This window comes from Staurois parvus, unplaced genomic scaffold (genome assembly GCF_062004578.1).
Source record: "Staurois parvus isolate SC_StPar_1 unplaced genomic scaffold, SC_StPar_1.0 ptg000313l, whole genome shotgun sequence".
In the NCBI taxonomy this organism is placed as follows: Eukaryota; Metazoa; Chordata; class Amphibia; order Anura; family Ranidae; genus Staurois; species Staurois parvus.
In genome coordinates, this window is record NW_028318109.1 from 480,776 (window position 1) to 507,701 (window position 26,926).

Here is a 26,926-nt window from a genome sequence, read left to right on the forward strand (position 1 = left end):
ATAGGACATGAACTGCACAATACCGACTCCTGACTGATGGTTGCCACACTCAGTCACAAGGAGGCGATATGCAGTTCACTTCTCATCCACACAGTGATAAGTGAACTGCACTGTGGGGGAAGAAAAATGTTAAACAGCCTCCTGCAACATAAGAGGTGTGTCAGGGTCCTGTCCACGGCAGAAGTTCTGGAAGATCTGGCATTTCTGCCAGTACTCTACATGGCCGCAGAGGTACATATCAGCCTCAGTCTGCTGCCAGACAGCCTCTATAAGGAGACTCATCACTTCCTCTGGTTGCTGGATGGTCTCTAGCTCCCCGTGCCCTGTTCCTGGTTCCTGTTTGCTGTTTCCTGTGATTCTGACTTGTGATTTCTTGTTACCGACTCGGCTTGCTCCTGGACCTGTCTACTCTGATTTACCCCTGATCTGACCTCGGCTTGACTTACGGATACTGTCTCTCGCTCCTCTGTGAATGACCTCGGCTTTCCCATCTGACTACGTCCACTCTGACTTCCACTTGGTACCTGACCTTGGCTTGAACCAACTATCCAGTAAACATCCAAATTCCGGAAGGGCTTACATATCGCGCACAGGAGCCTCCTGTCTGCAGACCTATCTCCGTGCACCAGCTGTGCTTCTGAGTGGACCACCAACCAGCACTCCTACAGGCAACCTGTGCAACTTTGGGCCAGACTCCCGCTGTCCCACTCTCAGGGGAGTCCGGAACTTAGCCGCAAGGGAAGCCCTCTCTCCATTGGCCTCCATCACCAGGTACGTGATAAGGTGTGTGCATGATAAAGGCCATTTAGCAGAAGACAGCGAAAGGGAAACAATATGGGATGGATTTACTAAAGGCAAATAGGCTGCTCACAGTGCAAGGGAATTTGCATTTTCCAAGATAATTTTTTGCTTAGCTTTGTGAATAAGCTAAAGCTCTGCTGACTTCTATCATCACGTCATGTAATGATAGGATGATGTAAAAATACTGGGGGTTTTTTTACTTGCATGTGATTGAGTATTCTTTGCAAAGTGCATTTACACCACATTCACTAAGCTAAGGGGAAATACCCTTGCAACTTGAACATTTCCTTACAAAGTAAACAGCATATTCCACTTTAGTAAATCAACTCGTATGAGTCTAATTTCAGGTCGGTGCCTTTTCCATATCTAGGAGCAATTTTGAGATTAATGATAATTGTATGTTATCTAATATTGCTAAGGGGTAGCAAAGATATTGATTTGTCTTCTCTCCTTTGTGATCCTCAGTCAAAAATCAATAATAGAAAAAATGTTACTTAAAAAGAAGCCATTTATAAATAAAACATTTAAATACCTCAAATTCTTTGTCACAAGACCATGTTCTTGCAAAGAATTACATAAATAATATGCATATTGCATAATATTACAAAAAATACACAATATTCTATTAACAGCTTTTATCGTTTTCCACTCAGAACCAACATTTTCCTTTATGTCTAACCTAGCAATTCTGGTACATGTGCTGTGCAGATGTTTTGCACCAACAAAGGATGGACATTAAGCTATGTTTGGTCTTTTCCTTTATATGTAAACATTAGCATAGTGTACTCAGTAAGAGTGAACCTTCAGTATATGGACTCAAAAAAAATAAATATATAAAAAAAGACACATGGAGCACAGAGCACTTAGTAATACCATTCATTGTTCACAAAAGTGAACACTCAGACATCTGTCTGTAACAGATCAAAGGATCACACAGATTATTAGGAAAATGAAAGATGTGTGTAAAGTATAGCATAAGCAACTCATTGTGAAATATAACACAGACAAACTAATGAAGAAAAAAAGCAGTATGCACACAACTATACAACAAAATAAAAAAAAAACAATAGTCCTTATCAAAAAATATACATAACAAAAATAGATAACTGTATACTTTGTATGTGAAAACATATTCCTCTAAACGTGAAAGAACTATAAAATTAAATAAAACACACATGCTTCCTTATACATGGAATAAATGAGCAATATCACAATGATTATTAATATCCGTCAATAATTCAGTATCTATCCCAAGAAACATGAAATCGCTCCAATGATTGTATATATAATCAATGTGTCATAAATAATTAATAATCACTACCAAATAGTGAATCTAAATTGTGCATAAACACATAATATACATAACAAAAACAGTCCCCAAATGACAGTCTTAATCCACAATGTTTGTGCATGTGCCAGAAAATCCAATTTTTCTCCAGTGCCAGTAGCAACACACTGACAGTACACCAGTCTCTTACACCACAGTGCTCTTCACATGTGCCCTCACTTATTTATATGGACCTCAGTGGTATTAAGAAGTCAAAACCAACATAAGCTCAAGCCCCATCAAGTATATACTCACAGATCTCCTCTTCGGCAGTCAACTCCTTACAGGAACATCATTTTGCTCATAGAGAGATACAAAGAGACTTCACAGTGCTCACTGTGTACATTCTTTATAATCAATAAAAATCAAAGCACTCTCATAGTTAAAAACAGGAACCAGCATCAAAGTATATACAGTATGTAATAACTGTATTGTTACCAGACACCGATCACTGTGTACCCTGCCATTTCCTCGCCTAGTATGGTGATGTCATAAGGCCATGTCCACCTGGTATTTTGTGTCCTGATTGGACTTCCTCAAAGCTACCTGAGGAACCTCAGGTATAGGATCACTGAAGCACTTTCAGGAAAATTGGATTTTCTGCCACATGCACAAATATTGTGGATTATAAGACTGTCATTTGAGGACTGTTATTGTTATGTGTGTTTGCACAATTGAAATTCACTATTTGGTAATGATTGTTTACTATTTTTGATAGATGCTGAATTATTCACAGATGTGGTGATCATGATATTGTTCATTTTTTCACGTATAAGAAAGCATACTTTTTTTTAAATTGTTATTTATTTATTTCACATTAAGAGGAAGTATATGTTTTCACATAAGCTAATGTACAACTATCTATTTGCATTTTTATATATTTTTTGATAAGAAGCACTGCACTATAATTATTATTTGTTATTTTAGCTAATCAGTATTCACATTTATCCTGGCATTTACTCCATGAACCATTGTATTGAGTAGGGCTGCCCTGCAGTCCTTTAATACAAGGCTATATACAACTCCAGCATCTGTATCAGAGTTACTTTCCATCATTCTACTATCCACTGGCATAATGTATTTCTCTGCCTCCTGTTTCTGCCTAATATCATAATTAAGAGCTTCACAAGAAAAGGTACATATATGGGAAATAATATAAGATCCCTATAAGTTGTGCTTTGCAGTGTGCCATAGAAAATAATATGTAGCGTACTTGCAAGAACTGGGGAAGGAGTAGGAGGTTATTGCCTATTGCAATTGCACAAGAAAGAGTTCTAAACAAAGCAAGAAGTCCAACATGATTTATTGGTTCATTAAATGACCATGGAAAGGACAGCAAATATCCAACACATTTCAGGGGCCTATAGTTCTCCCCTTACCTTAGGTCTACAGAACGGATGTAAAAACATATAAAATCTTAAATTATTTAAATAGGTACCCAGGCACAATAAATATAAATAAAATATTCAAAAAAACAACAAAAATGTTTAGCTAATATTAGCTAAACATTTCATTTGAAGTTTTTTAAATGTTTATTTTTGAACTCTAGCATCATTTGGCACTCTTTTTGGTGCAAATGAATATAGACTACTCAATTTGGTTTTGTCTATTTTTCAGGGACCCCCCCCCCCATTTTCTGGAGAGCTGCTGAAGTTGCTTGGCTCTACTAAGGACTTTACTTCTATTGATAGAGAATCCATATCTAGCACATTATCCTTAGCTCATCTTGACCTGTGGCAACTGGCAACTCTGTGGGTACCTTTTTACTTTATTTACAAACGCATTCTAACTTTCTCCGTAAGTTAATGGGATGGCTTTGCATAACTGTAAAACAATGTTGCAGTTATGCCAGGATTTACTGCATTTAACTGCATTTAAACTAACTAATTATATGGCATTAACGTGGTTCTAAAGGCAGATGATTTTTTACCTTATACATTCTATGCATTAAGGTAAAAACCTTCTTGGTGCAGCTCCCCCTCAGCTTGACCCAGCAATGTGCATGAGAACCGTGGCTTCTACAGCAGTGGCAGCCATTGACTCCCACTGCTGTCAATCACAGCCAGTGAGCCAATGAGGAAAGAGTGGGGGAGGGGCCGAGCTATGCTCTCTGTGTGACTGGCCAATGCCCATTCACAGGACTGCAGCTCAGAAGTGAGCCTGCTCGAGTGCCCCTATAGCAAGAGGATAACTATTGGGGGCACTCGGCAGGGGAAAGGAGCCAGGACCACAAGCAGGGATCCCAAAAAAAAGAGGGTCTGGGCTGCTCTGTGCAAAACCATTACACAGAGAAATTAAGTATAACATGTTTTTTGTTATTTTATTACAACCTTTAGAATCACTTTAAAAACACACAGGCTAGTTGCAAATTATTTGGAAAATGAAACATTAGAGTTGCCCGTGCAAGTTAAGCCTAATTTTTCATCAAAGAGCTTCTCAATTAGCTTCTTAGCAGGGTATACCCAAAATCCACATCTCGCTAACTTTTACCTAATTTTACCTTTGGCATCTCTGGAAACAAAATCTACCCGCTGAGTTTTGATTGTTGTAATTGCTGTACCAAATCAAATGGTAACGTGAAAAATGATTTACTATACAGCAGCATGCTAAAAAATGTCAATTTCAGCATATTGTTTTAATTAATGTAATGAAGTGAGCCTCATACATAGCTGAACCCAAGAACAAAAATGTAATATATTGCAGTTTACTAGTATTCGGATGTGGTGGCTGGATTAAAAAGATTTTTAAGGAAAAGTATATTTTTGGAAAATATGGAAAAACACCTGTTGTTCCTATCAAAAGGTTTGTGTCCTTTTAACCTCCTGAGGACTGAACTGAAATCTTGAACATTATCATTTGTCACAGCTATCTTATGTAAACTGCAAAGTAATATCCCTCTATGTAATTGAGACAATTGAGATAAGGAGATGGGGAGGTGTTTGTAATCTAAACTAGGAGAACAGTCTAGGGTGACAGCACTAATCTTCCATAGATACAGTATAGAGAGGGAGTGTTGTCATGCTAGAAAAGGACTGTGTTACTGTCAGGAACACTAGGTGAAAATACAAACAAAAAAAGCCTGAAAAATTAAGCTAATGAAAACACCACATCTAAGGACTGAAAAGCTGTCATATATTGAATTTTTGGATTTAGATATATGTTAAACTCTCTACAACAAATTACAAAATTAAAAATTGACTTGCAAGCCCAAGGTTGTAGCACATTGATTGGAAACCATTGGTCCTACAAATGATTTATGGAGTTCCAAGTTCTGATAACTGAACACTCATCTAAAGTGGGGTCCAGTGAAACTCAGTAAAGGTTGTTCTGTAGTAGACATACTAATCTACCCATGTGGCAGAGGAGGGATCATTGCAGGTTCACCCTTCTGCTTTCCACTTCCATTATATTGGTGGGCATTGTGAATACCCTTATTACATTGGTATCTGGTGAGGGTGAAGGCCCCATTGCATTGGTGGTAACTCTGAATTCCCCTGTTATCGTGTGTAGATGTCATTACCCTATTTAAGAACTGTCATCACAGAGCAAATGTCAGATTGCGGGAGCCAGTGTTGAGAGCAGAGTGGATTTTTTTTTCCTTTTTTCGGGTGTGCGGTGATGGCAGGCATCGTGATTGACACTGGATCTACCTTGGGGGACTTTTTTTATTGTTATTTTTAATAAAGGACTTGTCAAAGACTGTCTCCTGTCTTTTTTCACACTACACTTTTTTTTTACCATGTACGGAATACTCATTCACATGGGGGGGCCATGATCTGGGGGCCCCCTTGTTAAAGGGGATTCCAGATTCCGATAAGCCCCCCCCACCCGCAGACCCCCACAACCACCGGCCACATGGGGACAAGCTGCTCCAAAGCACCCCCCCTCCCCAAGTTGAGGGCATATGGCCTGGTATGGTTCAGGAGGGACGCTCACTCCTCCCCCCCTTTCCTGACCTACCGGTCTGATTGCTCAGATAAGGATCTGGTATGGATTTTGGGGGGGACCCCGCGCCATTTTTTTTTACATTTTGGCATGGGGGGTTCCCCTAAAAATCCATACCAGACCCAAAGGGCTTGCTATGATGTATGGGCACACAGATACACTGACAGGTATGCACCAGGCTCCAGAAACAAAAAATAAATGCACATTTTTTACCTGAAAAAAAATGTGCATTTGTTATTTTTTGTTAAGTGGTGAACTTATCCTTTAAATTGGCCATACACTGTTAGGAAAAAACATGTCAGATTCCACAATTCACACAAACATGGAGGTGACAACCACGCACTGATTGAAATTCAGCTGCTCCCTGCTGAACCAGTCAAATTTAACTTAGTATATGGCCTGCGTAACTCTACCCAAAATGGAAAAATAAATAAAAAATACTTTAGGCACATTACTAAAGGCTTTAGGCATTACTTTAGGCTGATTTACTAAAGGAGTTAAAAATCTTCTTGTCCAAATATTCACTTTAACTAGTTCCTGCCCACCCACAGTACATTTATTGTACGTGGGCAGCATGGGCAGGCTGGATCACGTACATGTACGTCGCCACCTACTGGGCATGCTACGTGGTGCTTCCACAACTACTGTGTCCACCGGACACAGCAGATTGGTCCTCCGGGTACCCACTCACTTTCAGCACCTGGGGTATGACGTGATCGCTTTGCGATCACATGATCACAATGTAAATACAACTGTTATGAATGGGTTTCTTTCATAACAACTGTGCTTATTATTGTGATGATGTGATTGTCCCACAGCTATCACATGGTATCTGGGCCAATCACAGCACCCTGTACCATGTGATAGATGTGGGCCAATCACAGCACACAACAGTATTCACAGCTTTTATGAATATAACCCATTCACTGCAGTTCAAAACATAGCTGAACTACTCTGATGAAAGTATGTAAATATAGTAAAAAAAATGTTTTTAAATGTTTAAAAATTAAATTTTTATTTTTTTAACATACTGTCACCAGTCAGTATTCCTGATCACCACACCACTCATATGATGACACTGTACTGCACTAGGGACAGTATATAAAGAAAAAAAAAAACTTGCCTTACCTCTTACTAAATCTCTCAGCCTACTTTTCAAAAAAGAGTCATTTTGGGGGTATTTGTACAGTCTTGACACTTTAAGGGCCTCAAGAACTGAGATAGGCCATCAGTACATCAGAACTGATCAATTTTCAAATGCTGTATGTACTGTTCTGCGGTACTATACCTTTCACACAAACCAAATAATATATACTTATTGGGATTTTTACCAAAGACATGTAGCAGAATACATTTTGGCAAAAATTTCTTAAGACATTTTTGAATGATTGGATGATTTTATTGGGTATGTTTTATAACAGAAAGTAGAAAATATAGTTTTTGATGGAATGATTTTATTGGATATGTTTTATAACAGAAGGTAGAAAATATTGTTTTTTTCAAAATGTTCACTCTTTTTCCATTTATATAGCAAAAAAATAAAAAAAACCCCAGTGGTGACCTAATTCCACCAAAAGAAAGCTCTATTTGTGTGAAACAAATTATATAAATTTCATTTGCATACAGTGTGTCATGACCGCACAATTGCTAGTTAAAGTAGCACAGTGCTAAATGGCAAAAAATGGCCTGGGCATGAAGGGGGTAAAACCTTCTATAGGTCAAGTGACACTGATAACTCCTTATTTTATAAGCAGCTTCTGGGTTGATTTACTAAAACTGGAGTGTGCAAAATATGGTGCAGCTCTACATAGAAGCCAATCAGCTTCCAGGTTTTTTGTCAAAGCTTAATTAAACAAGCTGAAGTTAGAAGCTGATTGGCTGCCATGCACAGCTGCACCAGATTTTGCACTCTTCAGTTTTAGTAAATCAACCCCTTTGTGTTTAATTATTTATCAGCACATGATTGCATATTTAAAGTCAACAGCAATTTGTTTTTCACATTAAAAGCTATGTTAACCTAAAACAAAAAAGAATAGCAAATGAAAATTTTTTTGCAGGTAAAAAAATGTGCATTTATTATTTTTTTTTTTGTTAGGGACATTTGTTAGGATTTTTCTTAGTAGCCTGAAAAGCATTGCACCTGCAGTCAGTAGATCAAGTGTGCAATGTCAGGTTCCTGCAGACACTTAGTAGAGTTGTCTGCTTGTACCTCCTGGATGGGGAGACAGTGCAGGAATAGTAATGAACTACAAGGGTGCTCATTAGCGCCCTTGCAGTTCATTGAGAACTACAAACCATCTGCCGCAGTATCAGAAAGGACTTGTAGTTCATTCATTCACAGATCTGTGTGAATGAATGATGCAGCAGTGTGGGAAGAGCCCAGCACAGCCACACTGTTTTTAAATTGTGATAGCAGATGCAAGGAGAGGATCCCCTGCTTGCTGTCACAGTGGGGGACTTGGGGGGGGTGAGTGGTGCTGCTACATTAGTATCATGTTACACCCTATATACAGGTGCAACATGTTACTAAAGGTGAACATATCCTTTAAATAATTAAAGTAAATATTCAAACAATTTATTGTGTGAAGATTCTCAACTATTTTAGCAAATCACCCCAATGTGTGAGCTATTAAAATCTCATTTAAATAAAAGCTATTTTTTTTAACTGAAATGGGATGCAGTTCTCATTTTAGAAAAGAAGGGATATTACAAGTAATTTTACAGTTCCAAGACTTTTACAAATGCTTTTCATTTGTGTCCTTATGTTTTATATAATCATGGAAGCTACTGAAAAAATAAGCTCCTGTATTTGTAAAAAGGGTATACAACTATATTAATTTCTTCCACTGTAGTTCTCATTGAATCAATAAAATAACAATGCTCACATTCACAGGAGTTAAACAATTTACCACTAGGATACAATTAAGTTCAAATATCATCTTCTTCATACAAAATTATTCATTAGGATTAGGAATCAGAACGGGACCTTGCAAGTGTCTTTTGCTACATTTTCTTTATGTGCTTCATAGCTGGAAGAAATGGTGTTGTTATGCTCACTGTTATCATTATCTCTGCATAATTTGACAATGTTCCAGGTCTATCTCAATTATGCATTTGTGGCCAAAAAGTGCTGCTTCTAATTTTCTTAATTACATGTCCTCACTGCTACCTGCTGTCTAGCCAGCAGGAATAAGCTATTTTTAAATAAAGTCAAATGTCAGAATTGTACCGCAATGCTGTCATAGAAAAAAAAAAGATACAATTTACAATTAACATCTACTACACAGGATAGTGCATACTGTTAAAAAATAAAAATGAATCCATCCAAAACTTCTAGTTTTGATTAGGTCACCCTCCCTTTTTATGCCAGGGACACTTCTGGTGAGTTCTTGTTACCTGAGTTTCTAAGGTCACCTAGTATGGCCATTCAGGTATGTGAAATGCATAAATGAATTCATTTCACATACTTTCAAACATATTTAACAAACGTAAGAATGAATCAGGAGTAGGACTGCTTTTACTGCAGAAGAAGAGAAGCGGCCAGTGGGAAGGTATCTCCAGATGAGTCAATCAGACAAATATGATACCAGAAGGTTGTCTATTGTGCCCAGGTACTTTTTTTTACTTAGTTTTAGACTGATCCTTTAAATATACAGGTATTAATTGACATGTTGTGTCAATATTTATACATATATTTTATAGATCACTATTATTAATACAACATGCTGCCTCAAACTTTATTTTGCAGTTCCAACTTTGGGACTCTGTGTAGCACTCACCCTGTCACCTTTAAGTCCAGGAAGACCTGGGGGTCCTGGCAAGCCTAAGAATCCAGGATCTCCTCGAGGACCCTTAAAAAAAAATCACATATTGGGATTCTGAAAACAGTACATACAATTTAACTGCACAGATTTTAGTATTATAGATGAGATGTAAATTGAATTACTTTAAATAAAGCAAATCAAAAATAAAGCAGACTGAAATATTTATTCTGTGTTTCCCTTGTGAGATAAACTCCAGCCCCCCACCCCAACCCATGATTTACATTCCTCCCAACAGTGCATTCTTTCACACAAGGACTGTGTATATGCACTTCTGTTGCTGCTGTGCTGTGTAAATAGTAGCTCCTCTGCTATGAATGAGCCTATTCATAGCTATGCTCATTAGATCCAGACATAGAACATCTTTTGCTTTTCTGTCTATAGCTACATTTGCTTCCTGAAAAAAGATTCTCTAAAAGATTCTCTATAAGATTTGTATATAATATATTGTTAGTATACATGAGTGTGTGTGCATGTGCATAATAGATCATGGTGAGATAAAAGAATATAATATATCATAGTGTAAATATTTGATCAAGTAGGTAGGCATTTAAAAATGTGACTTACTTGTTTTCCAGGTGGTCCGGGTGGGCCACTGGGACCTGCCTCTCCTCTGTCACCCTTTAAAAAAAAATGTCATATACTATAGGATATATGCTATAAATATTTATACATGCAAATAATATATTATTAAGAATGAAACATTTTAGAATTGATATACAACTCTGCATGTTGACACTGAAATTATTTGAATAGCATGTCAACTATAATGCACCAAATTAATTCCAATACAATATACCACAAAAAACCTAAAAGGCTATCTAGCGCTGTGTTCTAAAAAAAATGAGCATGTAGTAATTTCAGTACAATGCCATTTACATTAGCCTGTAATTAATTACAGCCAGTTCTCCAGCTTTGTATGCTTTGAACAGTACTTATTTATTAATGAACATTTGGTGCCGCACTGGATCATTTAAGTTAATTTAACTGCATTTAATTGACATTCTCAGACTTATTAAATAAGGCCCAGTGCAATGTTAAAAGTGCAAATCAGAATCAATATTTTACTAATCTCACTGCTGCAAAGCGCTTTCTTCAATCTACACATAAATGTTGTGCATCCTTTTTAAAAATCCAATTTAATTTATATTTTTATCACAGAGATATCTGGAGGATATAAAATTACATCCTGAGAAAATAAACAAGTAAGTTTGTCTTCTCTAACCTCCATAAGCTTCCTATTCATGTTCAGATTATGTAACTTGAGGAACAGGAAGAGCACAAAGCAGAACAACATATGACCAATAATTATTAGACATCAATCACAGAGGAATATGTAAACAGCATATTCAAATTAACTATTCGAAATTAGAATATTACATACTGTGTATATGTATTTTAATCAATTGAACTGTGCCCATGTAGCAATTCTAGCAAAAGGTGGATTTCTAACTTCATGTTTTTTTAATACATGCTGTTTGGCAGCAGTTAGAATGGTTTCTCATCTAAAATATATATGATAGCTTGTTATAGTGGAACTTGGAACACGTTTAGGATGATCAGGGATTAAAACTTCATGTGTCCATTTTATTTAAAGTTTAGGAATTTTAAAAAACTAATAAAGGTAAAACCTAGATAAGAGGCTAAACCTATAACTAAAATATGACTTTTTCAAATTTTTTCTTAAAAAGTCCAGTAGTTGTAGTTTTTGAAATTACTTAAATAGGATCTTCAGCCTGTCTACGAAAAATAGTCAGCACTTACAAATACTGTAGCTGCTTACTTTTAATAAAGAATCAAGCGCAGTCCTCACCTGAGCTGGTTCTTCATTGGTCTTTGGGTCCCCAGCACAGGAAGTGGGGAAAGGTGGGTGGGTTGCCCTGTTCTTGTATATTTCTCATTGCTGCACAGCTATATAGTACTCTTATAAAGTCAGCTGACATGGTGTGCAGGTGTAATGACAGCAGAACTCTGTAGGATGTCTTTTTTTATTCAAAACTTCAATCCAAATCTATTTTAAAATAGAATGCTTGGCCCCTTTCCCATGAGCGGTCTGATCGGGTCCGTCTGTCTGTTTTTCAAGTGAATCCAATTGGGCTCTCCATTCTCCTCTATGGGCAGTCAGATGTAAATGTACTTATGTCCATTTGTACCCGACTACTTCCGATACATTCCAAAAACAAATGGAAGGGGATCCGTTCCCTTCCATCTGGCCAGATTGAAGGGCAGTCAACAGCCAGTCCATTTATATCTGGCTTCCCATACAGCACAGAGGCTATGTCAATGTCTGCTCTGCATAAGCGGTGTGGACACACACCTGCCATCCGACTGCTCTACGCAGCTCAGCTCAGCAGGGGATCAGCGAAAAGATTCCCCGATGAGAATTACTGCATCTGACCTGTGTGAAAGGAGCCCTATTTTGTGCTCAAAATGACAATGACTGTATAGAGGCATTACTTTTTACTAGTTTACCTTTTTTTTATAGTGGAGCAAATATTTTGTGATTTCAGTAGCAGGAGAAATTATCCATATCAGCTGTGTATATCACACCTTACTTTGAAATGAAATCGAGGAATGCTGTAGTGGAGCAGGTCCAAAATGTCAATTTATGAAATCAATTAGGAACCTTATTATTTGGATTAGATGAACAAATTAACGAAAGGGCTCTATATGTACCCAGAACCTTTAGATGATGACTTATTGACACTGACAAGTATACTTGGATCAAGGAACAAGCAAGATGTCCCCCAGGTTGATTACTGGGATACAAGGTATCAGGTCACATTGGATTTTGGAGATATTAATCTATGCGTCAAGAATATGCAGGCTGGGCATAAATGCAATCATATCTATGAAAATATTACTTAAAATAGTGAGTTGATCAGATTAATATAATACTATTTATCATCCATAATCTATGGTCCATCTATTTTTACCTACAAAACAGACAAGACTGTGCTTGCTGTAATGACACCTGCAGGCTAGTGCCTAGAAGAGCCGGAAAAGGGGAGGGCAGCACCAAGCCTCCAATTACAAACTAGTATATATTTTTTCCCAATTTTGTTTCACTTGACATTTGAAGCTACTTTAAGGTAAAGGGGTTGCAAGGGTTTTGTTTAGTCAGATGATTCACTGTAGTTTAGGAAACATGAAGACATTTTGTAATAGGGTGTTAGGCCATTAAGTCCTGCCCTTTGAATATCGGGCCATAGGCCTGTTAGCTATTTTACCAGCATTTTGGAGCATTTAACAGTCAGTGGGATGATTAGGAGTCATCACAAGTGTTTATACGAGAGCAACACTTACATTAGGATTGGCATTATGACTTACTGTGCCATAGTAAGTGGGAACCAATTTTGGGCAAATTGATTCTGTTTGAATGCCTATCCATTGGTGATACCCCTATCCATAAATAAGGGAACATTATGTTGTGTTGGAAACCTTGTACAAGCCACTTTGTTGGGAGACCTGTGTAAAAAGAAACTGTGATGTTTGCAAATAAATTTGATTAAGTAAAGTTCTTGAAATGCAACCAGAAACTGACTGGACATTCTATGTCTGTATAAGCTGGGATGAAGAGAGAGTGATATGGCAAAGTAGTGAAGGTGCCCAGCATCCTAATGGAGTCAATCTGTATAGAGAGGGCTGGAATAATCAGTGTCTATGCTGTGACCTTTTGTGGAAGTGTGGAGTGTTGAACATCCCACACCTGGCCTGGGAGGGATTGTATAAGGTATTGTATTTTTGAAGCTCTGATTATTGGGAGCTGCAACATGTCTCTGTGTACAAGGAAAGTGAAACATCCTGTGGATTGCGCAGGTTATCCTGGAGTAAACAAAGCTCAACTGTAGGCACGGTACTTGTGTTCATGTGAAACAGAAAGTTGTAGTAGTTGGCCTTTGGCCGTCTACATTTGGGCAGACTCTTGCAACCTAACTATGCCAGTTATGAGGGGGAGCTGGCCTTCTACTCGGTCTACAATCTCTCTTTTTTATTGTTAGGAACCTGGTACAGTTTATAGGTAGTTCTACATATAAAGTAGAGAGTATGCTGCCTCCAATAGCACATTCAATCATTAGTCTCTACTAAAATAATCACTAAACACCAGGATAGGACTTTCTAGGTCAGCATGAATGCTGTTTTTCCAGTAACTTAACATGTAAACAATGTAATATATTTTCTAATAACATGAAATGATTCCTCCAAAAATTCTGCCAATATTTGAAGGTCAACTGCATTTGTTATTGCTCATGTAGTATATTTCCGAATTCTCTTTTGTATTTTTTTAATCTAGTGAGCTTTAGTCAGCTTAGCTATGAGTCTGTTAGTTTTCTCTAGGCATAGAGTGTGTCATCTTAGCCCCTTGCTGCATGAGCATATTTAAGCAGGCTGTGCTACAGATATCATTCTGTATTAATGATATTTAATACTGGCCAATCAGTATTCTTGGGGGGCCTGCTGGTGCTCCCTTGGCTTTTGTCATGTGAGAAAGCAAACTGTAATAACTTCATGTTCTTAGGCATTAGGACCTAGAAATCTGGAGTGCTGCAAGAACATAATCCTCTAGAAGGCCTCCTTGAAGATGCCGGCTGCCATAGAGTCCTACTTTTAGGCCTAAAGGAATCAGATTATAGTTGTCCCCTGAGTTGTGACCAACCAGAGCATTCATCCATGGCACAGGCACAGCAGCTAGGTACATTCATATTGCTCTAAGCAGTCTGCTGTGTCCCTGCCCACCCACCAGTCATATTACTTCTGGGCATTTCTGCCTTTCCTGAAATTATTGAGTCTGGACCTACAGGCTGTGAGAAGCTGTGGACAATCAACGCATCATTTGGTTCTTCCTCAGCGCTTCCCCCTGCTCCTGGTACCTCTGCATTGTTAGAAGTGGTGACAGGAAGTGCAGAGGTGAGCAGTTTTGAAAGCACATGGTAGGGGATGCAGACATGAGCAGTTTTGGAAAGGGGGAGGCATGATGTGCAGAGGTGAGCAGTGTTAAAAAAAGATGTGAGAAGATGGAGATGTGAGAAATGCTGGAAGATGGGGGCAGGAGGTGCAGAGGTGAGCAGTTTTGAAAGCACATGGTAGGGGATGCTGATGTGAGCAGTGTTGGAAAGGGGGAGGCAGGATGTGCAGAGATGAGCAGTGTTAAAAAAAAGATGTGAGAAGATGGAGAGCTGAGAAGAGCTGGAAGAGGGGGGCAGGAGGTTCAGAAATAAGCAGTGTTGGAAGAGGGTGGTAGAGGGTACAAAGGTGAGCAGCTTTGGAAAAGGGCGGCAGGAGACGCAAAGCAGAGCAATGATGGAAGAGGGTGGCAAGGGGATGTGAGCATAGTTGGAAGAGAGTTTGCAGAGAGCTCAGAAGTGAGAAAAAGGGAAGCAAAGGGTACACAAAGGGAGATAGTAGATGGTGCAGTGGTAAATAGTGCTGGAATAGGGTTGCAGAATTCAGCAGCATTGCATGAGGGTGGCAGGGAGTTCAGTGGTGAGAAGTGTTGGAAGTGGGTGGCGGGGATGCAGAGGGTACAGAGGTGAGCAGTGTTAGAGAGGATGACAGGGGATGCGGCAATGAACAGAGTTGGAATAGGATGGCAGAGTATTGGGAGATGAAAAAGAATGCAGAAAAAAGATGGTTGTGGGGAGTGCAGAGGTGAACAGAGCTGGAATAGGATTGCAGAGGTGAGAAACATTGAAAAGAGTTGCTGGGAGAACTGTGAAGATAAGTGTTAGAAGAAGGTGGCAGGGGATTCACAGGTGAGCAGTGTTGGAAGAGGGTAATGGGGAGAGCAAGGGAGAGCCATGATGGAGATAGATGGCAGGGGGTGGAGAGGTAAACAGCGCTGGAAAAGGGTTTGGTGGGGGCACAGAGGGGAGTAATGTTGGGAGAGGGTGGCAAAGATTGCAGAAGAGAACAGTGTTGCATGGGGTTGCAGGGGTGAACAGTTCTAGAAAAGGTTTGCAGGTGATACAGAGGTGAGCAATGTAGAGAGGGTGGCAAAAGGTGCAGAAGAGTACAGTGTTGCATGGGGGTGCAGGGGTGAACAGTGCTGGAAAAGGGTTGCAGATGATGCAGAAGTGAGCAATGTTAGAAGAAGGTTGCAGGAGCTGTAAAAAATAGAGCAGTTTTTCAAGAGCATGGCAAATTGTGAAGCAGTAAAGAGGGTTGCAGGAGATGCAGAGGTGAGTAGTGTGGCAGTGTTGCAGGGAATAAGGAAGTGGGCAGTGTTAGACAAGCTGGGTTTTGGACTGCCAGTAGCCACCAATGTCTCCTCTCCCATCGGTATCAGCAGAGCAATTGCACAGAGTACAGTAGTGGCACAGACAATGTGTCAACTGCCTCACACTTGCTAGGTATGTCTATTGATCTATCTTTCAGTCATTTAATGATTACATGATTGGAAGGCAGATCAACAGACATATGTAGCAGGCATTGGTCAGCCAAAAATAAGTTTATACTCATACAATAGAAGTATGAGAATGCATATTTTGAATGGGCTGCCTTAAATCAATGTGCAACATTACACTTGTTAATGCACTGTAATGAAGTAAATGAGCCCCCTACTGTTGAGACATGGATGGTATTGGTAGATAATTACTAGGCTCTTATCTTAAAACCACTGCTCTATACCTATTGCATTATATAACTGCCATACAAATGATTACAGAATGAATAATTCCTATAGGTTACCTTAACTGATCACTGCACTTTATATGACATGCCCCTTACCTCTCTAAATATAACATATTATCCTGAACACTGCACTTTTTATATTGTAAAACAGTTTCTGATTCCTCTGTAGTCACTATGTCAATGAATTTTCTCCTGAAGGTAGATTGAGTGCAGAAAAGCATATGTAATGGAAGAGTTTACTTTTTTTTTACCAATGGCTATACTAAGGTTTGTAGGTGTCTGTTATATTCCCATATGTGGCACAGTAATTAAAGCATAATTTTGCAGGTACAAAGACTGTGCCATATATTACCATTTGCACAATGAGTCAGCTCAAGTTTTAAGCCCCTCTCAATGTTAGCTGAATTTTTCCACACTCACATTTTACTGTGGTGCACATCGCCTCATGATTTTACTCTGGGTGCCTAAGGATGAAACCCCCATCCTCAGGCAGGAGGTTCTTGGGCAACCAACACCCCCAAAACATTGGTTTCTTCTTCCTCCTCTTTGACCGGGGTCTGGCTCTGCTTTTCTCCTCCTTCTATTTTTGCTACTGAATTCCTGTATTTATTTCTGTTCATCAGCAGCTGTATGATTAAGTGGTGCTAGCTTTAGCTATATATATTCATGTATTCTTTTTGGTTATAGATTGGAATTAACAGTGGAGCAAATACCTTTGCTGTATTATGCTTGATGTGATATGACATACCTGGATATTCGTACCTATTATAAAATTGTGCTTATATGCTGAATACAACTTCATTGTGAAAGCATTCTAGTTATGTGGTGTGCTTACACCTTATATTTAAACTTGAACCCCCTAGACCCCGGGTGAAAAACTATCTATGGTCCTAGACACAGAAAGTAAAAAGACATGCTGAAGACCAAGGACTGGGTTTGAGCAGAACCTGCAGGTGTCCTGTGCCCCCTCACCTTCCTTCTAATTTCTCCATTCAATAAAATCTACAAAAACCTAAAAGTGACAGGCACCCATCATTCTCAACATCCAGAAAAATAACTACTCCCTGAGAAGAATGTACCTTGGACATTATTTGGCAAGTAAGTGGGCCTGAGACAATCGTAATGCTGTAGCTAGTGAGCTGGAGGTCAATATTTAGCTTTATTTATTAAAATCATATGAGGTTTGTAGTGTTTTTGTAAATCTATTGATTCATTTCCCTGCAATTTTAAGATGTATTTTAAATTTGTTTTGTTTGCTAAAATACTTAATTATGTGTTTGGATTGAAATCTATAATTAATAAACTACCATGTTAGGATGTTTTGTGTGTGCCATTATAAACAGAATATGTAGTTTTTTTGGTTTTTCGTTTTCCAGATACATTTAGCTATATGTGAATGTGAAAAACATAATGTTTATAACTGAATTGTGTTCTAATGTTTTAAAAACCTCAAATCTATGTAGGTTTGTAATTATACATGAGGGGAGCTATATTTTATTGTTAGAAATCCTTGATGTGCTTTATGTTTAGCAATTAAGCACAATGATTTTACACCACTGCTTTTCGTATGTGAGTGATATCCAATAGGTCAGCTTTGTTTTATGTGGATAACTGAACTAAGTACACATTTTTAAAGTACAATCTGTAACTGTTTTACCTCAGGAGTCATTCAGAAAAATGCTGATTGCACTGACATATTATAGACAAGGCCGTCTTTAATATTTATTGGACCATGGGCAAACATTTTCTTGGGCCCCTCCAATGCAATTTTGCTCTCCACTTGCAATCAGGCAGGGTTGCTGGAGATTACAGAATATAATTTCTGCTCACTGACTGGTTACTAGAGGTTACAGTACACACTACAGCTCACTGATTAGTTGCTAGAGGTTACAGCACACACTACAGCTCACTGATTACTTGCTAGAGGTTACAGCACATGATTTCTGCATGCTGATTGATTGCTAGAGGTTAATGCACATTATTACCACTCACTGATTGGTTGCTAGAGATTACAGCAACTCACTACTGTTCACTGATTGATTGCTAGAGGTTACTGCACATCATTACTGCTCACTGATTGGTTGCTATTGGTTACGCTGCATCATTACAACTTACTTATCGATTGCTAGAGGTTACAGGACATTATTAGATCTCACGGATTGGTTGCTAGAGGTTAAAGCACATCATCTCACTACCTGCACACCATGGACTGGGAAGGTGAGTGGACCCATCAAAAGACAGAAACTAGGGATCCTAGGACTCCTGTAATCAGTGACAGTGCTCGAGGGGGGAGGAGGGGGGGTATGATCAATGGCAGTGCTGGCGGGATGGAATGAGTGACAGTGCTGGTGTGGGATGAGAGGTGACATTTCTACACTGACTACCAATGTTAGGGGGGATTTACACTGATGACCAATGTACTGGGGAATTTGCACTGACCACCAATTTAATGAAGAATTTACACTGACAACCACTGTAATGGGGGATTTTACACCAACAACCAATACATTTCTACACTGGCCACCAATGTAAAGGGAAATTTACACTGACCACCAATTTAAGGGGGCTTCTACGTGGACCACAAATGTAAAGGAGGATTCAACACTGACCAAAAATGCAAGTTGGGATTTTTACCTATTACCAATATAAAGAGGAGTTTCTACATTGGCCCCAATGTAAAGGGGATTTACACTGACCACGAATGCCATAGGAGCATTCATAGTGACCACCAATGTAAGGGGGACATTCACACTGACCACTAGTGTGAATGAAAGGATTCTACACCAAGCCCCAATGTAATGAGAAGATATAAACTGACCACCAATGTAATTGAGACATTTAGCATATGTTCACATTTGTGCTTGTCAGGGACGCATGCAAAATCACTTTCCTGACATCACAGAAACTTACTGCCCGTTAGGAGATACACAGCAGTGCCATTAATTGTTAATGACACCCTCACGCATCTACTGATGTGCGCATTTTCACATGCACCACAATTCACAGTGCTATGGCACTGTGGGGCTTGGTGTGATTTTTAAAAAAAGGTCAGGGAACTTTTCTCCGCATTTCTAGTGCATAGAGCAGCCCATTGAAATGAATGGGTTGCCCTACATTTATCCACCCTATCAGTACACCTGTGCATCCTAAATTCCCCTGCTAACCTCTGCAAACCTCCCCCATCCTTTCCACTCCAATTCCCCACACCTTAACTCTACATGCCTCCTCTGCTCATTTTTGCTCCTACCTTCCTTACCCTCCTTGTCCTCGCTGATCTTTGTACCCCAAATTTCTTTTCTGCCTACCTGTGCACAGTCTGCCCCCTCCCTTTGCTTACCTTTGCTTACTGTGACCACAGTTGCAGGCAGGACTTTCAATCATGCTCCTGTTTACCTCCCCACTGGGCAGCATTCAGCAGAGGTGATGGTGGCTAGAACCTCAGGGGAGCATAATATACATATGAATGCCATATTGTGGCCACTATTTCCATAAGAATGCTACTGCTATTTACATATGAATGTTGGATATTTCCATGTGAATGCTGACACAGTCTGCACATGGCAATAGGACAGAGCCAGGAAGCATAAGTGACAGCACTTCACACTGAGATATCAGGACTCCTTGTAGGATGAAGACTTTAAGGGACAAGGGAATTTAAACTGGGACAGCTGGTAAGTATGGGCCAGCTGCTTAGGGGCCCAGGGCAGCTGCCCCTTTTGCCCCTCCTCAAAGATGGCCCTGTTTATAAACATATCTTGCACACATAGTATTTCTGTGCAAGATAACAAAGTCACATTGAAAGTCACTTTCTAATGTAAATGTAATATTCAAAACCTGCACCCCATGGAAATAATAATTTCCCTGTAAGCCTCCTGCCTTCCTAATTATTACTATTAATAAAGGCTGTTCAGCATTCTCTTCTTGATAGATTTAGCCCTACAAAGGGTTGTCCAGCTGTTCTAGGTCAAGAAGAACCCACACTTCAAACTCATTATGAAAAGTTTAATTTGCTTAGCAGCAACAAACATGGGGCCATGACTTGGTTTGACATAATGCTGAAATAAATCAGAATGTTTCTAACAGATGGTGGTATAGGAATAGCACTGTAATGAGTAAACACCAGCATGTGTGCCTTATGATACACAAATGGCATATGCATTAAAATGTTATATGATATCCCTGGATTAGGGTATGTATATTTAAACTTTACATGCACATATAAATATGCTTGTAGATTTTTTCTTTATTTTGTTTGTGATTTTCAATACACACATTAGCTGATGATCTGATCCAATGGTCCATCTTTCTTTAGGGGGGATGCTCTTATTATTTAGGGAATGTATAGTTGTTTAATATATGTATTTGATCTATTTACTATAGTGATGATTCAAAATATTTTTAAATAGTTTTTTTTTCTCTGGTTTCTCCCCACCTCCTGCTGAAGCCTGTTTACAGCACACAATAGCTCTAGCCAAAAATTACACACCCAATTGAATGAGTCAGCCTAGTGACCCACCCCCATCTCTCACCTTACTGCTATATAGATATGTAAAAGGTTTCATTCACAAACATAGATATGGAGTTGAATAGTGAATATGCGAATGTCTCTTAGTGAATTTTTACCTATTAACTAACTTATTAACTTACTATCCAGGGGCACTTGGGCACTGCCCGAGGGCCTGGGGTCAGTAGGGAGCCCCATGAGATGCCCTTGGTACCATTCATAGGCTTTTTTGGGTGTGGTTTGAGTGTGGGCTAGGATACAGGGGCCCCATGATTTCCTATTGCCCGGGGGCCCCATGAGTTGTCAGTCCGCCCCTGTTACTAACTGACATATCAGTATGGATGTCACACTGTTTCCTCAAAATAAATCTTTCTAAAACCGAACTTGTAATGTGCCCCACCTGTGACCTTATTCCTGACTTTTCCATCAAGATCATTAATACAGCTGTCAGTCACTCCCCTCAAGCCAGGGTGCTAGGTATACTACTAGACTCTGAACTGTCTTTTCAGCCCCAAATCCAATCACTGTCAAACAAATGCATACTTTACCTCTGCAAGATCTCAAAAACGTGCCCCTTTTTAACTAATGAAACCACCAAGCTACCAATTCACTCCCTTGTTATCTCTCACCTTGACTATCGCAACTCCCTTGCCATATGCCTAACTCTATGCAAGCTATTCCCCCTTCAGTCTGTCATGAATGCTGTTGCCAGACTCATCTATCTAACCAACAGCTCAATGTCTGCCACCGCTCTCTGCCAATCCCTCCACTGGCTTTTGATTGCCCAGTAAATTAAATTCAAAATACTAACAACAACATACAAAGCCATTGAAAACTCTGCCCAAGTTACATCACCAATCTTATCTCAAAATATCACCCAAATCACCCCATCCGCTCCTCTCAAAACCTCCTGCTTGTCTCCTCTTCCCATGCCCATCTCCAGGACTTCTTCAGAGTCTCTCTCATCCTCTGGAACTGTCTACTTCAATCTGTCCGGCTATCTCCTACTCTGGCCACCTTTAAGCGATTCCTGAAAACTCATCTCTTCAGGGAAGCCTATTCCACTTCCAACGACTGAACTTTTTATACTTTTAATTTTTCCATCAGCTGATCCCTCACAGTTATTACCTTTTGTACCACCCTATTAAATTGTAAGCTCTTATGTGCAGGACCCTCTTAACAACCTTGTTTTTTATTGTCTTGTAGCTATATTGTCTCGCTTTATATCATAAAGTGCTTGTAAAGGACTGTGGGTGCTATGCACATTCTGAATAATAGTAATAACAATCTAACTTATTAGCTTAATGAGTGAGGCGAAGCTGTGTTCACTTAAACCATGCAAGGAAATTAATGTTGTTTAAATTTGCCTGCAAATGACTGGGTATTCAAAGTAAACTGTATTTATAATGCAAAGTGAGTAAAAATTTCTGCTGTGCAACCTCTTTAGAAAATAGATTAATTTACTCCAGTCAAAGATTACCTTCCTTGTGTAGTAATACATTAGGCATATGGCGTGTTTACCTCCGTGATAAGAGGAATGCAGACAAGCAAAACCCCTGCTATATAAATATAGCAAACAGGCCCTTCAGTATTAGACAGGAGCTGTGGAGGGGGTGGGGAATATGTACTCTCCTATGAAAATTCAAGATAGGTTCTGATCACCACTGTTTCCCTCAAAATATGGTATGAGAATGCAACTTACTTGCCAAATAGTTATAATGAATACAATGAATACAATTAGAAAGCGCATCTTCCCAAATCCCATCCTTCTTTTAACATATTAATCTCTATTAAAAAAACTATTCATTTGGGGTACAGAATTTCTTCTCTCTTTCAGTCTTTTTTTAATGAACAGATGAACCCAAGTCCTTGTTCACACAGGCATACTATAGTGTAGAACCATGCAATAACCATGTTTGTTTGCACTGGGATGCACAGGTGTTTTGTGCATCCGCAAGCAGGCAGTTCAAGTCAATTGCTGTATGTTGGACACAATTGTAGATTAACCCATTGCCAGTAAGCAATAGGCTAGTGTTTTTAAAGAGTGTCTATTTTGGGCCCACATCTCATGAAACAACCATCCTATACTAAACAGCAAATAAGCTGCTATTAAGATAGCTGAGGTTCTGAAAATTAAGGATCCTCTGGTTATGTGGAAATTCATGGTAGATGGAGGAATAATGTTCACTTTTGAGTTCTGTTGACATTTTGGATTACTCAACAATAAAATATCAACAATTTTGGCACCTTCAAATGAAATCAGGGCAGCAAGCTGGATGAAGTAGTGAGCTCTTAACACTACTATGTGCCTGGACACTGCATACAATTATTCAATATAAATCCAGACATAACAGGCTTGCCAGCAGCATGAAACTTTATCTAATGAATGGACTGCTGTATGTTCAAAGTTCTTTTCTTGGAAAAAGATTCTTTAAAGTTGTCTAACTGTGCAAAGTAAATTATAAAATACATTTAAAATATAGAATAGGTATAAACTAACTGTAATTGTATTTCATAATAACTAATCAGTATGTGTATAAACACAAAGGCATAGAAATAATTACTGTTTATCATCAGAGGTAGATTGTTGATAAGGACAGACAGAATATATTGTCAGTAAATGCTGTCATGGGCAAGTTGGTATGTACACTAAACTCCCTCCTGTGCTGTGTCTAAAATAAGATAATGGGGGTTAATGATCTAGCAGTACTGAGCATGTGCAGCTGTTGTAAGCTTTAGTTCTCACAATGTAGTTGATTTACTATTGGAGCCAGGGGCGGACTGACCATTTGGAAACTCGGGCACTGCCCGAGGGCCCGGGGTCAGTAGGGGGCCCCATGAGATGCCCCTGGTACCCTTTTCATAGGCTTTTTTGAGTTTGGGCAAGGACACAGGGGCCCCATGATCCCCTATTGCCCGGGGGCCCCATGAGCTGTCAGTCTGCCCCTGATTGGAGCAGTGCATGTTAACTTTGTAAAGAGAATTTCTTCTTACAAGATTGAAGAATAGATGTTAGTACAGCTTCACTTCATTCTCTAAACTGTAAATAAACATTTCCTTGCAAAGTTTAAATTTGCTTTGCAATGTGAGTATGTTTTACTCCTTTAGTAAATTATCTACAATGTCTAGGGAAAACCCTATGGCTGATAAATGATTGCTTCTTTTCTTTCATATGACAGGTGACCTATTCACAGAGTGTGTGCTGCAGTCAAAGCTGGTTTCAAAATCCATCTATGGGCAGCCTATTGATCACTTTTTACATCTTGAGAAGTCATTTTACTTAATAGACTATGTGGTATGAACATAGGATGCACAAGATAAAGATTTTGTTATTACAACAGAATAATGCTGAATAATTCATGTGAGTTGATTTATTCAAGGCATAACAAGAAACCAGATAATAACTGTTTTCTTACTTCAGTAGGCATTTCAGCCAATAGAATAGGTTAATGCACAGTAGAAGATTAGAGATAGTACATATCTCTCAATTTCTTCATTCTGAAGTTCTGTAATTTGTTGTTCTTTAAAATGTGATACAAATTTGAGAAATAAAATATTAATAAATATATGTTTAAAATAATTTATCCACTTACTGGAGGTCCAATGGGTCCTCTTGGGCCAACTTCTCCTTGTGGTCCTTGATCACCCTGTTTTTAACAAAAGCACAAAAACACAACAATTCAGTGGTTGCTTTGATATACTATTAGCACACAAGAGACCTCAGAATACAGTATTCTCACAAGCATTCTTTCATTTTAATACACTAATAAAGAAATAAAGTGTGTATATATAGCATATATTTTGGGTAAACAAGGGGAGAGTTAGAAATGTTGTGGTGTTTTTCATTGCTGTCTGTGCCCCCCATCTCTCTATTTGTCCTGGTGACCAATGTCACCTCATGGGAATTCAATATTTTACAGCTGTCACCCAAACAAGAAGTGAGGGGAAATATTCCTACATGGAGACATGGCTGGTGGATTGATTTTCTCTCACTTTCTGTTTTGTCCCTGGGTCAGGAAGTAAGGTGAAGTGTCCCCAACAGGAAGGTGAAACAACCTAACAAGGAATTTAACCATTTAAAACTAAAGTTTGGTTTTTACATTTGAAAAATTAAACAGCAAAATTATTACAGGAAAATAAATTCAATCTTACAGGTTTACCAGAGTTTCCCATTAGGCCAGGTACGCCAGGGGTACCAGAATTACCCTAAAGAAAACAAAAAGGCAATAGTTTAGAAAAAATTATAATTGTAATAATAATTTCACATCTCTACTTAGAATATGTGTCAGTCTGAAAACCAAAGTCTGATAATGTTGCTATTTCATTCTTATAATATTTTCTTTCCAGATGGCTGTACAAATATAACATTCTTTTAACACATATATATTTTAATACACTCTTCAAATGTAGAAAGAAATTTGATCACACAAAATTGTTGGATTTATCATGTAAAGTGGACAAGATGGAGTGAAGAGATGGTTCTACGGAGGAAACACTAATTAGTAATGAGCAGACTGTTAAAGTGTTACTAAACCCAGGACCCTGCATTCACTATATCTGGTATCCCACAGTACACAGAACAAGGACATGTAATTATTTTAGTAAATATAAACTGCTAAATATCTTTTCTCATCAGCAGTACATTGCAGTCTTGAGACTTCTGTCAGTGTCTGGCCAAACACTGGTTAAAGCTTGTAGGAGGAGACTTCATTCTACTCTTACTGTCCTTACTGTCTGGGCAGTTTTGATTGGCCCTGTGCCAATCACATGTACTCTCCTCAAAAAAGAAAAGAAAAAAATATCTAGCAATACACACCAAACTGAGCATGTGCATGTGCAGGAGTGCCTCCTAAGTCTCTATACTATCAGCAGATGGTTTGGGGACTGTGGAAGAAGGGGAGGATCAGAGAAGACAGGATTAAATAGCCTTTTTGCACAACACAGAGGATTACCTCTTAGGTTCCACAGTGAGCATAATAAGCATGCTTTAATGCATATACAACATATAACACTTTAAGGCCCACTTTACTAGCAAACCATAAAATCCTGCTCAGGAATACATTCTGTATTATTATTGATCTGCCTTCAAGAATAGAATTGATAAAGGCCTCCTAAGAAGACCACCTACAAGTTCACTTCCTATTCCTATGCCCTTGTGTTCCATCTTCAATGAGGCAGCCAGTCAGAATCTTATATTTATTACTATTAACAAGGGACATAGGATTATGGATATATTTTGTTGAGATTGCATGATTGCCCTTACACAAATTTATAAAAAAAGTATCAATAATAGTATAAATTTAATCATAACAAATACAGCAGTCTGATTTTTTACAGTAAAAGTGAACTGCTGAAGAGTAATTTTGGAGCACTTTACAAGTTCAATATATTGAATGATTCAGTTTGCACGGGAAATCAGTATTACTGGGGTTGAACCCTGGTGTTGGTAAATTATGCCTAGAAAGGAAGCCCTGTAAATTTTGTACTCAGCTGAGATTAACCAATGAACTAAATAACTGTGATTGGTGCCCTATAATGATCTATTTTGCTTTTGAACACATTCATTCATAATTCCTAAGGGTTAATGATTATCTTCATGATCTTCTCCATCTCTTTTCCATAAAATTGCAGTAAGCATACTCCAAATATCTATCTGGCAGATCACTCAATTCTATTTAGTTTTACCTCACTGATCATAACCATGTAACCCTCTCCAGGTTAGTTAGGTTTTTTTTAGATAGAGGCTGAGTAGCAGCCTGGGGATGAGTCAGCCTGGGAGTGAGGTAGCGAGCTCACCTCAGGACAGGCTAGGAGGCTCTAACAGGTCAGGACTTCTGCAGCCCTCCCACCCTTCCAGAAACTTAGAGAACTTTCTGGAAGAGGAGAGTCGAGGAGGCC

At 38.8% G+C, this 26,926-nt stretch overlaps 1 protein-coding gene across 2 annotated transcripts in view; it reads right to left on the reverse strand.

The window, feature by feature from the left end:
* Positions 1-26,926, reverse strand: part of LOC149457568 (uncharacterized) — a 121,429-nt gene that overhangs the window by 33,428 nt on the left and 61,075 nt on the right. For both annotated transcript variants that reach the window (XM_089683531.1, XM_089683532.1), the window contains 4 exons: positions 25,181-25,234; positions 24,622-24,675; positions 10,462-10,515; positions 9,853-9,924 (listed from right to left, as the gene is read on the reverse strand). In XM_089683531.1, the coding sequence (XP_089539657.1) occupies positions 9,853-9,924; positions 10,462-10,515; positions 24,622-24,675; positions 25,181-25,234 (234 nt within the window). The remainder of the gene's footprint in view (positions 1-9,852; positions 9,925-10,461; positions 10,516-24,621; positions 24,676-25,180; positions 25,235-26,926) is intronic.